Raw genomic sequence first — 14,978 nt, 5'->3', positions numbered from 1 at the left:
ACTCCGCTATGCCAACCTCCCCCCTTCTCCCCCCTCCCAGGGCAGGTCCAGAGCCGTCAGTGCATTGAGGACGTCATCAAATTCGCCTTCGAGGAGAGGCTCTTCCTCATGGCTGACGCGGTGAGTGGGACCCTCAGACTCGGGGGGTATGTGAGGTGGACCCCAACATCTAGGTAACCCCACCAGTTTCCCCCCTCCTCCAGGTGTACCAGGACAACGTGTATGCTGAGGGTTCGGCCTTCCACTCCTTCAGGAAGGTGCTGACAGAGATGGGGCCGCCCTACCTGGACTCGGTGGAACTCACCTCCTTCCACTCCATCTCCAAAGGCTTCACGGGCGACTGAGTGACCTCCCACGGCCACCCCCACCCCGAGGTGGCCACCACAGGTCCTGGGGAGCCACAGAGTGGGGATGAGGATGGTGGAACCCCATGGGCCTCAAGGGTGGTGATGGAAAGAGGCTGGAGGTCCCGTGGGGTCGGGATGGTGATGCCATGGTCCTCTGGAGCCCATGGGGTTGGGATGGTGATGCCATGGTCCTCTGGAGCCTATGGGATGGGGATGGTGATGCCATGGTCCTCTGGAGCCTGTGGGGTGGGGATGGTGATGCCATGGTCCTCTGGAGCCTATGGGATGGGGATGGTGATGCACAAAAAGGCCCCGTGGGGATGTTTATTAGGGTGGTTCTGACGACAGGGAGCCTCCAGGGGCATCTGATGTCAGAGGGTCCTGGTGCCAGGGGGGAAACTCCTCACCTTGTCCCCCTTAAAAGCCCCTCATGGCTCAGGGTGGACAGTGTAGACCTCGACCTCACAGAGAGTGAACTGCTCCTCCCGGCCCGGGATGGTGATGGTGACGTAGCGGCCGCGGAGGCCGTGGCAGCAGATGGTGCTGAGCGACCCAGGACTGGCGTCTGTGATGATGCCACAGCTGCAGGGAGCAAACCACAGAATCATTTGGGTTAGAGAAGCCCTTTGAGCTGCTGGAGCCCAGCCCTGAGCCCTCACCCTGCCACGGCCACCACTGACCCACAGCCCTCAGCACCTCAGCTCCACGGCTTTGGGGTCCCTCCAGGGCTGGGCACTCCCCCAGCTCCCTGGGCAGCCTGGCACAGGGGCTGACACCCCTCTCAGGGAAACAGTTCTGCCTCAGCTCCAGCCTCAACCTCCCCTGGGGCACCCTGAGCCCCTTTCCTCTTGGCCCGTCACTCACTAGCTGGGAGCAGAGACCGACCTCCAGCTCACTGCAGCCTCCTGGCAGAGATTTCACCACCAAAACCCCAATATTCTATCTTTTTGTCCAAACACCACCACAAAAACACTACTTTTTTTTCCCTCAAATCACCTCCCCAATTTTCCCCTCAGAACTCCACCAAAATCCCACTTTTTCCCCCTTAAAACTCCACCAAACCCCAACATTTCCCTTCAAAACTCACAAAAAGTTCACTTTTCCCCTCAAAACTACACCAAAGCCCAACTTTTTCGTCAGAACCCCACCAAAGCACCACTTTTCCCCTCAACACTCCACAAAAAACCATCTTCCCCTCAGAACCCCATCAAAAACCCACCTTTGCCCTCAAATATCCACCAACCCCCCACTTTTTCACTCCAAACTCCACTAAAACCACACTTGTCATCTGAAAACACCAACAAAACTCCACTTTTCCCCTCAAAGCTTCCCCAAAATCCCACTGGTGCCTCAGAACCCCACCAATCTCCATCTTTTCCAACTCAGCAGAACTCCAACGTCCCTCTTTTCTCCTTAAAACTCTACAAAAAACCCTTTTTCTCCTCAGAATCCCACAAAAAACCCACTTTTGCCCTCAAAAACCCACCAAATCTCCACTTTTTCACTCCAAGGTCCACTAAAACCACACTTTTCCCCTCAACACTCCACCAAATCCCCACTTTTCTTCTCAAACCTCCACTTTTCCTCTTAAAACTCCACCAAAAAATCCATTTTCCCCCTCAGAATCCCATCAAAAATCCACTTTCGCCCTCAAAAACCCATTGAACCTCCTATTTTAACTCCAAGCTCCACCAAAACCCCACTTTTTCCCTCAACACTCCACCAAAGCTTCACTTTCCCACTCAAAGCTCCTCCTAATTCCCACTTGTTCCTCAGAAGTCCACAAATCCCCCACTTTTGCCCTCAAAACTCTGCCAAAACCCAGTTTTCCTCTCAAGACTACACCACAATCCCACTTTCTCCCCACAACACCATCAAAACCCAATTCTTTCCTCTCAGAATCTCACCAAAACCCCACTTTTGCCCTCAACACTCCACCAGAACATTACTTTTCCCCTTAAAACCCCACAAAAACTCATTTTCACCTCAGATCCACACCGAAAACCTGCTTTTACTCTCAAAAATTCATCAAATCCCCACTTAACTTCAAACTCCACTAAAACCCCTTTTCTTCTCAACACTCCACAAAACCCCCCTTTTTCACTCCAAACTCCAGTAAAACCCACTGTTCTTCTCAACACTCCACAAAAAACCCCACTTTTCATCTGAAAACTCCACCAAAACTCCACTTTTCCCCTCAGAACCCCATCAAAAACCCAATTTCGCCCTCAAAACCCCACCGAACCTCCACTTTTCCACTCCAGACTCCACCAAGCCCGCACTTTTCCCCTCAGAACCCCACCAATCTCCACTGTTCCCCCTCAGCAGACCACCAACCCCACTCTTTTCTCCTTAAAACTCCACAAAAACCCATTTTTCCCCTCAGAACCACACAATAAAACACTTTTCCCCTCAAAACTCCACCAAACCCCCACTTTTCCCCTCAAAACTCCAGTAAAACCCACTGTTGCCCTCAAAACTCTGCCCAAACCCATTTTTCCCCTCAGAACCCCACCAAAACCCCACTTTTACCCTCAAAAACCCACCAACCCCCCACTTTTTCACTCCAAGCTCTACCAAAACCCCACTTTTTCCCTCAACACTCCACCGAAACTCCACTTTTCATCTGAAAACTCCACCAAAACTTCATTTATCCCCTCAAAGCTCCTCCAAATTCCCACTTGTTCCTCAGAAGTCCACAAACCCTCCACTTTTGCGCTCAAAATTCTGCCAAAACCCATTTTTCCCCTCAGAACCACACCAAAAACTTACCTTTAGACTCAAAAATCCACCAAATCGCCACTTTTTCACTCCAAACTCCACTAAAACCCCTTTTCTTCTCAACACTCTACAAAACCCCCACTTTTCCCCTCAAAGCTCCTCCAAACCCCCACTTGTTCCTCAGAAGTCCACAAACCCCCCACTTTTCCTCTCAAAACTCCACTTTTCCCCTCAGAACCCCATCAAAAACCCACTTTTACCCTCAAAACCCCACCGAACCTCCACTTTTCCACTCCAGACTCCACCAAGCCCGCACTTTTCCCCTCAGAACCCCACAAATCTCCACTTTTCCCCCTCAGCAGACAACCAACCCCACTCTTTTCTCCTTAAAGCTCTACAAAAACCTTTATTCCCCTCAGAACCCCACAAAAAACCACTTTTCCCCTCAAACCTCCACCAAACCCCCACTTTTCCCCTCAAAACTCCAGTAAAACCCACTGTTGCCCTCAAAACTCTGCCAAAACCCATTTTTCCCCTCAGAACCACATCAAAAACTTACTTTTACCCTCAAAAATCCTCCAAATCGACACATTTTCACTCAGAACTCCACTAAAACCCCTTTTCTTCTCAACACTCCACAAAACCCCCACTTTTCCCCTCAGAGCTCCACTCAAATCCCACTTGTATCTCAGAAGTCCACCAAACCCCCACTTTTCCCCTCAACACTCCACCAAACCCCGACTTTTCCCCTCCAAGCTCCTCCAAATTCCCACTTGTTCCTCAGAAATTCACAAAACCCCTCACTTTTCCACTCAAAACTCCACCTTTCCCCTCAGAACCCCATCAAAAACCCACTTTTGCCCTCAAAACCCCACCGAACCTCCACTTTTCAACTCCAGACTCCACCAAGCCCGCACTTTTCCCCTCAGAACCCCACCAATCTCCACTGTTCCCCCTCAGCAGACAACCAACCCCACTCTTTTCTCCTTAAAACTCCACAAAAACCCATTTTTCCCCTCAGAACCACACCAAAAACCTACTTTTACCCTCAAAAATCGACCAAATCGCCACTTTTTCACTCAGAACTCCACTAAAACCCCTTTTTCCCTCAACACTCCACAAAACCCCCACTTTTTCACTCCAAACTCCAGTAAAACCCACTGTTCTTCTCAACACTCCACAAAAAAACCCACTTTTCATCTGAAAACTCCACCAAAACTCCACTTTTCCCCTCAGAACCCCATCAAAACCCCACTTTCGCCCTCAAAACCCCACCGAACCTCCACTTTTCTACTCCAGACTCCACCAAGCCCGCACTTTTCCCCTCAGAACCCCACAAATCTCCACTGTTCCCCCTCAGCAGACAACCAACCCCACTCTTTTCTCCTTAAAGCTCTACAAAAACCTTTATTCCCCTCAAAACCCCACAATAAAACACTTTTCCCCTCAAAACTCCACCAAACCCCCACTTTTCCCCTCAGAACTCCAGTAAGACCCACTGTTGCCCTCAAAACTCTGCCCAAACCCATTTTTCCCCTCAGAACCGCACCAAAAACTTACCTTTACCCTCAAAAATCCTCCAAATCGCCACTTTTTCACTCAGAACTCCACTAAAACCCCTTTTCTTCTCAACACTCCACAAAACCCCCACTTTTCCCCTCAGAGCTCCACTCAAATCCCACTTGTATCTCAGAAATCCACCAAACCCCCACTTTTCCACTCAACACTCCACCAAAACCCCACTTTTCCCCTCCAAGCTCCTTCAAATTCCACTTGTTCCTCAGAAATTCACAAAACCCCTCACTTTTCCTCTCAAAACTCCACCTTTCCCCTCAGAACCCCATTAAAAACCCACTTTGCCCCGCCGCCCCTCCCCATCCCCGCCCCCCGCAGCGGGCACCTGGCCGGGCTTCCTCCGCTGCTCCCGGACAAAAGCCGCTTCCCAGCTCTTCAGCAGGGCCTTGACCTCCCGCTGCCGCTCCATGGCGTGCGGAGCGGGGCCGTTCCCCGGCCCGGGGCGATCCGAGACCTCCCGGAGCCGCGCAGGGACCGCAGCGTCTGGGGCTCAGATCGAACTTCCCGCTGCCGCCGCCCTTCAGCCAATAAGAAGGGAGGAAGCGATGACAGACACGGCGGCAGCCAATGGGCGGGCGAGGATGGCAGGCGGCACCTAGTAACGACGCCGGGCCCGCCTTCCGTGGTGAAACTCTCGCTCTGATTGGCGGAGGGGCGGTGCCGGGGTGCAGTGCCAATGCCTGGAAGCGCGGCCGTGAGGGGCCCGGCGGGAGCGGGGCGGCGGGCGGGAGGTGAGCTGAGGGGTCCCCGGGGATTGGGGGGCGTGAGGGCAGCTGAGGGGTCCCCGGGGACTGGGGGCGTGAGGGCAGCTGAGGGGTCCCCGGGGACTGGGGGGCGTGAGGGCAGCTGAGGGGTCCCCGGGGATTGTGGGGGGTGACGGCAGCTGAGGTGTCCCCGGGGATTGGGGGAGTGTGAGGGCAGCTGAGGGGGGCCTCAGGGATTGGGGGGGGTGACGGCAGCTGAGGGCGACCCCGGGGATTGGGGGGGCGTGAGGGCAGCCAAAACTCCACTTTTCATCTGAAAACTCCACCAAAACTGCATTTTTCATCTTAAAACCCCACCAAAACCCCACTTTTCCCCTTAAAACGCCACAAAAACTCATTTTCCTTTCAGTGGACCACCAAACCCTCTCTTTTTCCCTCAGAACCACAAGACACCCCGCTTTTGCCCCAAATATCCACCAAACCCACACCTTACCACTCCAAAGTCCACAAAATCCCACACTTGCCCTTAAAAATACACCAAACCCACACTTTTAATCTAAAAACCCCACCAAAACTCCACTTTTCCCCTCAAAGCTCCTCCAAAATCCCACTTGTTCCTCTTAAGTCCACCAAATCCCCACTTTTCTTCTCAAACCTCCACTTTTCCTCTTAAAACTCCACAAAAAAATCCATTTTCCCCCTCAGAATCCCATCAAAAATCCACTTTCGCCCTCAAAAACCCATTGAACCTCCAATTTTCACTCCAAGCTCCACCAAAACCCCACTTTTTCCCTCAACACTCCACCAAAACTTCACTTTCCCCCTCAAAGCTCCTCCTAATTCCCACTTGTTCCTCAGAAGTCCACAAATCCCCCACTTTTGCCCTCAAAACTCTGCCAAAACCCAGTTTTCCTCTCAAGACTACACCACAATCCCACTTTCTCCCCACAACACCATCAAAACCCAATTCTTTCCTCTCAGAATCTCACCAAAACCCCACTTTTGCCCTCAACACTCCACCAGAACATTACTTTTCCCCTTAAAACCCCACAAAAACTCATTTTCACCTCAGATCCACACCAAAAACCTACTTTTACTCTCAAAAATTCATCAAATCCCCACTTTTTCACTTCAAACTCCACTAAAACCCCTTTTCTTCTCAACACTCCACAAAACCCCCACTTTCGCCCTCAACACTCCACAAAACCCCCACTTTTTCACTCCAAACTCCAGTAAAACCCACTGTTCTTCTCAACACTCCACAAAAAACCCCACTTTTCATCTGAAAACTCCACCAAAACTCCACTTTTCCCCTCAGAACCCCATCAAAAACCCAATTTCGCCCTCAAAACCCCACCGAACCTCCACTTTTCCACTCCAGACTCCACCAAGCCCGCACTTTTCCCCTCAGAACCCCACCAATCTCCACTGTTCCCCCTCAGCAGACCACCAACCCCACTCTTTTCTCCTTAAAACTCCACAAAAACCCATTTTTCCCCTCAGAACCACACAATAAAACACTTTTCCCCTCAAAACTCCACCAAACCCCCACTTTTCCCCTCAAAACTCCAGTAAAACCCACTGTTGCCCTCAAAACTCTGCCCAAACCCATTTTTCCCCTCAGAACCCCACCAAAACCCCACTTTTACCCTCAAAAACCCACCAACCCCCCACTTTTTCACTCCAAGCTCTACCAAAACCCCACTTTTTCCCTCAACACTCCACCGAAACTCCACTTTTCATCTGAAAACTCCACCAAAACTTCATTTATCCCCTCAAAGCTCCTCCAAATTCCCACTTGTTCCTCAGAAGTCCACAAACCCTCCACTTTTGCGCTCAAAATTCTGCCAAAACCCATTTTTCCCCTCAGAACCACACCAAAAACTTACCTTTAGACTCAAAAATCCACCAAATCGCCACTTTTTCACTCCAAACTCCACTAAAACCCCTTTTCTTCTCAACACTCTACAAAACCCCCACTTTTCCCCTCAAAGCTCCTCCAAACCCCCACTTGTTCCTCAGAAGTCCACAAACCCCCCACTTTTCCTCTCAAAACTCCACTTTTCCCCTCAGAACCCCATCAAAAACCCACTTTTACCCTCAAAACCCCACCGAACCTCCACTTTTCCACTCCAGACTCCACCAAGCCCGCACTTTTCCCCTCAGAACCCCACAAATCTCCACTTTTCCCCCTCAGCAGACAACCAACCCCACTCTTTTCTCCTTAAAGCTCTACAAAAACCTTTATTCCCCTCAGAACCCCACAAAAAACCACTTTTCCCCTCAAACCTCCACCAAACCCCCACTTTTCCCCTCAAAACTCCAGTAAAACCCACTGTTGCCCTCAAAACTCTGCCAAAACCCATTTTTCCCCTCAGAACCACATCAAAAACTTACTTTTACCCTCAAAAATCCTCCAAATCGACACATTTTCACTCAGAACTCCACTAAAACCCCTTTTCTTCTCAACACTCCACAAAACCCCCACTTTTCCCCTCAGAGCTCCACTCAAATCCCACTTGTATCTCAGAAGTCCACCAAACCCCCACTTTTCCCCTCAACACTCCACCAAACCCCGACTTTTCCCCTCCAAGCTCCTCCAAATTCCCACTTGTTCCTCAGAAATTCACAAAACCCCTCACTTTTCCACTCAAAACTCCACCTTTCCCCTCAGAACCCCATCAAAAACCCACTTTTGCCCTCAAAACCCCACCGAACCTCCACTTTTCAACTCCAGACTCCACCAAGCCCGCACTTTTCCCCTCAGAACCCCACCAATCTCCACTGTTCCCCCTCAGCAGACAACCAACCCCACTCTTTTCTCCTTAAAACTCCACAAAAACCCATTTTTCCCCTCAGAACCACACCAAAAACCTACTTTTACCCTCAAAAATCGACCAAATCGCCACTTTTTCACTCAGAACTCCACTAAAACCCCTTTTTCCCTCAACACTCCACAAAACCCCCACTTTTTCACTCCAAACTCCAGTAAAACCCACTGTTCTTCTCAACACTCCACAAAAAAAGCCACTTTTCATCTGAAAACTCCACCAAAACTCCACTTTTCCCCTCAGAACCCCATCAAAACCCCACTTTCGCCCTCAAAACCCCACCGAACCTCCACTTTTCTACTCCAGACTCCACCAAGCCCGCACTTTTCCCCTCAGAACCCCACAAATCTCCACTGTTCCCCCTCAGCAGACAACCAACCCCACTCTTTTCTCCTTAAAGCTCTACAAAAACCTTTATTCCCCTCAAAACCCCACAATAAAACACTTTTCCCCTCAAAACTCCACCAAACCCCCACTTTTCCCCTCAAAACTCCAGTAAGACCCACTGTTGCCCTCAAAACTCTGCCCAAACCCATTTTTCCCCTCAGAACCGCACCAAAAACTTACCTTTACCCTCAAAAATCCTCCAAATCGCCACTTTTTCACTCAGAACTCCACTAAAACCCCTTTTCTTCTCAACACTCCACAAAACCCCCACTTTTCCCCTCAGAGCTCCACTAAAATCGCACTTGTATCTCAGAAATCCACCAAACCCCCACTTTTCCCCTCAACACTCCACCAAAACCCCACTTTTCCCCTCCAAGCTCCTCCCAATTCCCACTTGCTCCTCAGAAATTCACAAAACTCCTCACTTTTCCTCTCAAAACTCCACCTTTCCCCTCAGAACCCCATTAAAACCCCACTTTGCCCCGCCGCCCCTCCCCATCCCCGCCCCCCGCAGCGGGCACCTGGCCGGGCTTCCTCCGCTGCTCCCGGACAAAAGCCGCTTCCCAGCTCTTCAGCAGGGCCTTGACCTCCCGCTGCCGCTCCATGGCGTGCGGAGCGGGGCCGTTCCCCGGCCCGGGGCGATCCGAGACCTCCCGGAGCCGCGCAGGGACCGCAGCGTCTGGGGCTCAGATCGAACTTCCCGCTGCCGCCGCCCTTCAGCCAATAAGAAGGGAGGAAGCGATGACAGACACGGCGGCAGCCAATGGGCGGGCGAGGATGGCAGGCGGCACCTAGTAACGACGCCGGGCCCGCCTTCCGTGGTGAAACTCTCGCTCTGATTGGCGGAGGGGCGGTGCCGGGGTGCAGTGCCAATGCCTGGAAGCGCGGCCGTGAGGGGCCCGGCGGGAGCGGGGCGGCGGGCGGGAGGTGAGCTGAGGGGTCCCCGGGGATTGGGGGGCGTGAGGGCAGCTGAGGGGTCCCCGGGGATTGGGGGGCGTGAGGGCAGCTGAGGGGTCTCCAGGGATTGGGGGGGGTGTGAGGGCAGCTGAGGGGTCCCCGGGGACTGGGGGCGTGAGGGCAGCTGAGGGGTCTCCGGGGATTGGGGGGGGTGTGACGGCAGCTGAGGGGTCCCCGGGGATTGGGGGCGTGAGGGCAGCTGAGGGGTCCCCGGGGATTGGGGGCGTGTGGGCAGCTGAGGGGGACCCCGGGGATTGTGGGGGGGTGACGGCAGCTGAGGGGTCCCCGGGGATTGTGGGAGTGTGAGGGCAGCTGAGGGGTCCCCGGGGATTGGGGGGCGTGAGGGCAGCTGAGAGGTCCCCGGGGACTGGGGGCGTGAGGGCAGCTGAGGGGTCCCCGGGGACTGGGGGGCGTGAGGGCAGCTGAGGGGACCCCGGGGATTGGGGAGGCGTGAGGGCAGCTGAGGGGGATCCCGGGGATTAGGGGGTTGAGGACAGAGGAAGGGGACCCCGGGGATTGGGGGGGGTGAGGGCAGCTGAAGGGGACTCCGGGGATCGAGGGGGGGTGAGGGCAGCTGAGGGGGGTCGAGGGGTGTGAGGGCAGCACAGGGGGGCCCAGGGAGGGAAGGGGGGTGTTGGAGATCCTGCTGTAGGCTTCCTTTATGGGGTGCTGGGGGTACCCCTCATTAAGAGGGGTGGGTCATGGGTCCTGCCCTGGAGTTCCCTATTGATGGGGAGCTGGGTTAGGAGTGCTATAGGGTGCCCTATTAATGGGGGATAGGATTAGGAGTGCTATGGGAGGTCCTATTGAGAGAGGGCTGGGTTAGGGGTACCCTATTGATGAGGTGCAGATCTAGGGGTGCTGTGGGGTGCCCTATTGATGGGGGGCTGGATTAGAGGTGCTATAGGATGCCCTATAGATAAAGGGCTGGCTTAGGGGTGCTCTAAGATGCCCTATTGATGGGGGCTGGGTTAGGGGTGCTATAGGATGCCCTATTGATGGGGGCTGGGTTAGGGGTGCTATAGGATGCCCTATTGATGGGAGCTGGCTTAGGGGTGCTATAGGATGCCCTATTGATGGGGGCTGGCTTAGGGGTGCCCTATTGCTACGCGCCTATTGCTGCGCGCCGCCCTCCGCTCGCCCTGCGCCCCCCTGCGCCTGCTCTGCCGCGACTTCCACGCCGAGGAGCTCTCCGTCTCCACCGTCGTCTCCCTGCTGGACTCCCTGGAGCCTGCTGCCGTCCGCAGAGTTGTTTTACGCTTCAACAACCTGGGGCTGGCGGGGCTGTGCGAAGTGCTGCCTCACCTCGGCCGCTTCCCCGCGCTGCGCAGCCTCAAGCTGCCCTACAGCAACGTGGACGTGCGCCGCACAGCCCCCGGGCACGGACGCCGGCATCCGCTGCTTGGCCGCTCACCTCCGGGCCTTGCCTGCCCTCAAGGAGCTCGATTTGTACTCCTCCAGGCTTTCTGGGAGACTCAGGCAGCTCCTGGGGTAAGCTGCCCGCTGGGGGAGGGACCCCAAAACCTTCACACGTTGCAGCGGGAGGGAATGTGTGTGTGTGTGGGGGGGTGGCATTGGGGCATCACCCACACCCTGTGGGGGCAGATTTAAGAGGGGATGGAGTCCCACAGTAGCTCTGCACTACCTCAGGGGGTGGTCTCAGGGGGTTTTGGGGAGAGGGTTTGGAAGGTTTGGCATTTGCCCTGTGAGCAAAGATTTAAGAGGGGATGGAGTCCCACAGCAGCTCTGCCTCGGCTCAGGGGGCTGGTCTCAGGGGGTTTTGGGGGGAAGGTTTGGCATTTGCCCTGTGGGCAAAGATTTAAGAGGAGATGGGAGTCCCACAGCAGCTGTGTCTCACCTCAGGGGGCTGGTCTCAGGGGGTTTTGGGGGGAAGGTTTGGCATTTGCCCCATGGGCAAAGATTTAAGAGGAGATGGGAGTCCCACAGCAGCTCTGCCTCGGCTCAGGGGAGGCATAAAAGAGGGGTTTGGGGTGCCTGAAGATGTTTTGGGCAGCCTCAGGGTGTTTTGGGGTTGGGGTTTGGCATTGGGGAACTGTCTACACCCTGTGGGCAAAGATTTAAGAGGGGATGGAGTCCCACAGCAGCTCTGCCTTGGCTCAGGGGGTTTTAGGGGAGTTGCCCAGTTTGGCACTGTGCAACTGTCTACACTTATGAGGAGATGGAGTCACAGAGCAGCTCTGCCTCAGCTCAGGGGTCTGGTCTCAGGAGGTTTGAGGATACCTCACGGGGGTTGGGGGAGACTTTGGGGAAGCTGAGGCATTTTGGGGGATCCTGGGGGTGGAATTTGGGCAGCCTCAGGGTTTTAGGGGTCTGTGGCTGGTTTGGGGAGAGCCTCGTGGTGGTTTGGGGGTGCTTTGGGGGTTCCCCACTCACTCTGCCACCCCACCCTGTCCTCCCAGCGAGCTGCAGACTCCCCTGGAGAGTCTGGCGCTGGCCTTCTGCTGCCTGCTCCCCTCCGACCTCATCTTCCTGTCCTCGAGCCTCCACGCGCCCTCCCTGCTCCAGCTGGACCTGAGCGGCCACAACCTCATGTCCCCCAGCCTCCTGCAACCCTTGCGGACGCTGCTGGAAGCCGCTTCGTGCTCGCTGCTGCAGCTGGAGCTGCTGGAGTGTCAGCTGGGGGACGCGGAGCTGGAGCTGCTGCTGCCGGCGCTGCGCCGCTGCCGCCGCCTGCGCTGCCTCGGTCTCCTCGGCACCCCCCTGAGCGCGGCGGCGCTGGGCGGCCTGGCCCGGCCCTGCGCGGCCCTGCCCGACCTGCGCCTCGTGGGCTACTCGCAGCCGCCGCGGGGCTCCGGCCACCACACCCCCACGCAGGGGGAGGAGGGTTTCCCGGCGGAGCTGTGCCGGCTGCTGGCGAGCGCGGGTAGAGCAGACGCCGTGTGGACGACCAGCCTCCAGCGCTACGGAGCCATCGACTACTTCAGCTTGTAGCATCCCCCCCCCAGGGAAGCTTCACCTCGGGGCGCTGTGCCGGGCTCTGGGCTGTGCCACTCGCTTATGGTGAGTTCATTAAAGCCAACCCCACCTTGCCCGATTAACCCAAGTCCTCCTGGGATGCTTGGCAGGAGGAAGTGGCAGAGCTCAGCGGAGGGGATGGAGCTCTTCTGCTTTTAATGGACCAAGGAGAGAGCTGGCTGCTGTTCTGGCACACAGGGCACTGACCAGAGAATCATTACAGATGGAAAAGCCCTTTGAGCTGCTGGAGTCCAACCCTGACCCCACAGTGCCACAGCCACCACTGAGCCACGGCCCTCAAGCACCTCAGCCCCACGGCTCTGGGACCCCTCCAGGGCTGGGCACTCCCCCAGCTCCCTGGGCAGCCTGGCACAGGGGCTGACACCCCTCTCAGGGAAACAGTTCTGCCTCAGCTCCAGCCTCAACCTCCCCTGGGGCACCCTGAGCCCCTTTCCTCTTGGCCTGTAGCTTTTAACTTGGCAGCAGAGACCGACCCTCTCAGCCACAGCCAGGGAGTCAGAGTGATCAGGTCTCCTCTGAGCCTCCTTCTCTGCAGACTGAACCTTTGCCTCAGGTACCTTCATTTAGCCCAGAGCTTCCCAGTGCATCTTCTCCTCTCCCTGCAGCCCCTCAGTGTCCCTGTGGCAGTGAGTAAGGGGCCCAGCACTGAGCACAGCCCTGGAGCTACAGCCTCCCCAGGGCCCAGCACAGGGGACAATCCCTGCCCTGGGGCTGCTGCCACCCCACTGCTCAGCCCAGCCAGGCTGCCACTGGCCTTCTTGCCCCCTTGGGCACGCTGCTGGCTCCTTGCCCTCGGGCAACCTCAGCCCATGGCCACATCCCTCTGAAGAACTTCCCTTCCCTCTACACACCAGCCAACATCACCACAGTGGCACCCACAGTGTGGCAGCAACACTGTCACCGTGGCAGCACCCGTGGGGACACCCACACTGTGGCAGTAGCACCGTGTCACCCACCACAGCTGCACCAACCTCACCATAGCAGCACCAACCTCTCCACAGCTGCACCCACACTGCTGCAGTGGCACCCATCACCTCTAGGCTCATTTCAATTGCCAAAGACCTTTAATAGCACAGTGGGGGACCCACACACAACACCCACATCCCTGGCACCAGCAACGCCGACCTCACCACAGCATCAGCCACACGGTGTGGCTGAGCACCAGCTCTGCCTCCTCCTCCTCCTCGCCCGGGGCCATGCAATGCCCCTTCCCACCCCCTCCAAGCCTCACCCCCGCCCCGCGGCCCCGCCGCTCTCCGCCTCCCCCGCCCCTTCCCCTCCCCGCAGCAGCTCCACCAGCTCCGCCGTGAGCCGATACCTCTTCCCCTCCCACCAAAAGTGAGTCGGGGGCTGCTCCGGCCCCTGCTCGTACTCCAAGCGGGACCCCCACTCCAGAGCCAGCGCCGAGCGCACCGGCCCCGCGCCCCCCGCCCGGCCCGGCGCCGGGTGGTACAAGCGCCCGTTCTCCGGCAGCATCACCAGCGCCTCGGGCCGGAGCGGCACGGCCAGCCGCTCCCCGCCGCCGCAGAACGACAGCACGGCGCGGCGGGAGGAGGAGGAGGCTGAGGAGGAGGCGTCCGGGGGCAGGAGGCGGGTGAAGACGATGGGTCTGTGCTCGCAGCGCAGGAGGTTGCGCTCCGCGCCGCAGCGGGACACGAACGGGAATTCGCGCTCGTAGCGGCCGCTGCGGTTCCGCTCCAGCCGCGTGAAGAAGAACGTGAGGAAGGTCACGTCTGCCGGGATGGACCCTCATTAACCCGCGCCTCTCCTTAATTAACAGCCCCCCCTTTTAATTAAGCCGCATCGCCGCTCGTGGTTAGCCCGCTGGGAACGGCCGCTGCGGGGCTGCGAAGGGAGGGTGAGGAAGAAGAGGAGGAGGAAGGCAACGTCTGCTGGGATAAACCATCATTAACCCCTTCCCACAGTTAACTCTGTGTGCTCCTAATTAACCTAACCCTCCTAATTAACCTCCAGCCCCCCCTAACTAACCCTCAGTACCCCCATGATTAACCCACTTGGAACTGCTGCAGTGCTGCTAAGGGAGGGTGAGGAAGAAGAAGATGAGGAAGGCAACGTCTGCTGGGATAAACCATCATTAACCCCTTCCCACAATTAACTCCCTGTGCTCCTAATTAACCTCCAACCCTCCTAATTAACCTCCAGCCCCTCTAACTAACCCCCAGTGTCCCCATGATTAACCCACTTGGAACAACTGCAGTTCTAAGGGAGGGTGAGGAAGAAGAAAATGAGGAGGAGGAAGGCAACGTCTGCTGGGATAAACCATCATTAACCCCTTCCCTGAATTAACTCCCTGTGCTCCTAATTAACCTCCAATCCCCCTAATTAACCTCCAACGCCCCTAACTAACCCCCAGTCCCCCCATGGTTAACCCCCTCAAAACAACCACTGCGATTCTAAGGGAGGGTGAGGAAGAAGAAGATGAGAAAGGCAACGTCTGC

The 14,978-nt window shown here is 56.0% G+C and overlaps 1 protein-coding gene across 1 annotated transcript; it reads left to right on the top strand.

Annotated features, from left to right (window-relative positions):
* Positions 1 to 430: 430 nt before the first annotated feature.
* LOC133626561 (leucine-rich repeat-containing protein 14-like) lies at positions 431 to 13,066 on the top strand. The gene is given in 5 exon segments (XM_062006408.1): positions 431 to 471; positions 787 to 910; positions 10,615 to 10,896; positions 10,898 to 11,013; positions 11,943 to 13,066. Coding segments are annotated over 5 exon segments (1,095 nt in total). The 3' UTR covers positions 12,475 to 13,066.
* Positions 13,067 to 14,978: the final 1,912 nt, after the last annotated feature.

The sequence above is a fragment of the Colius striatus genome, chromosome 13 (genome assembly GCF_028858725.1).
Source record: "Colius striatus isolate bColStr4 chromosome 13, bColStr4.1.hap1, whole genome shotgun sequence".
NCBI classification, from domain to species: domain Eukaryota; kingdom Metazoa; phylum Chordata; class Aves; order Coliiformes; family Coliidae; genus Colius; species Colius striatus.
This window is presented reverse-complemented; position numbering and strand designations above follow the sequence as displayed.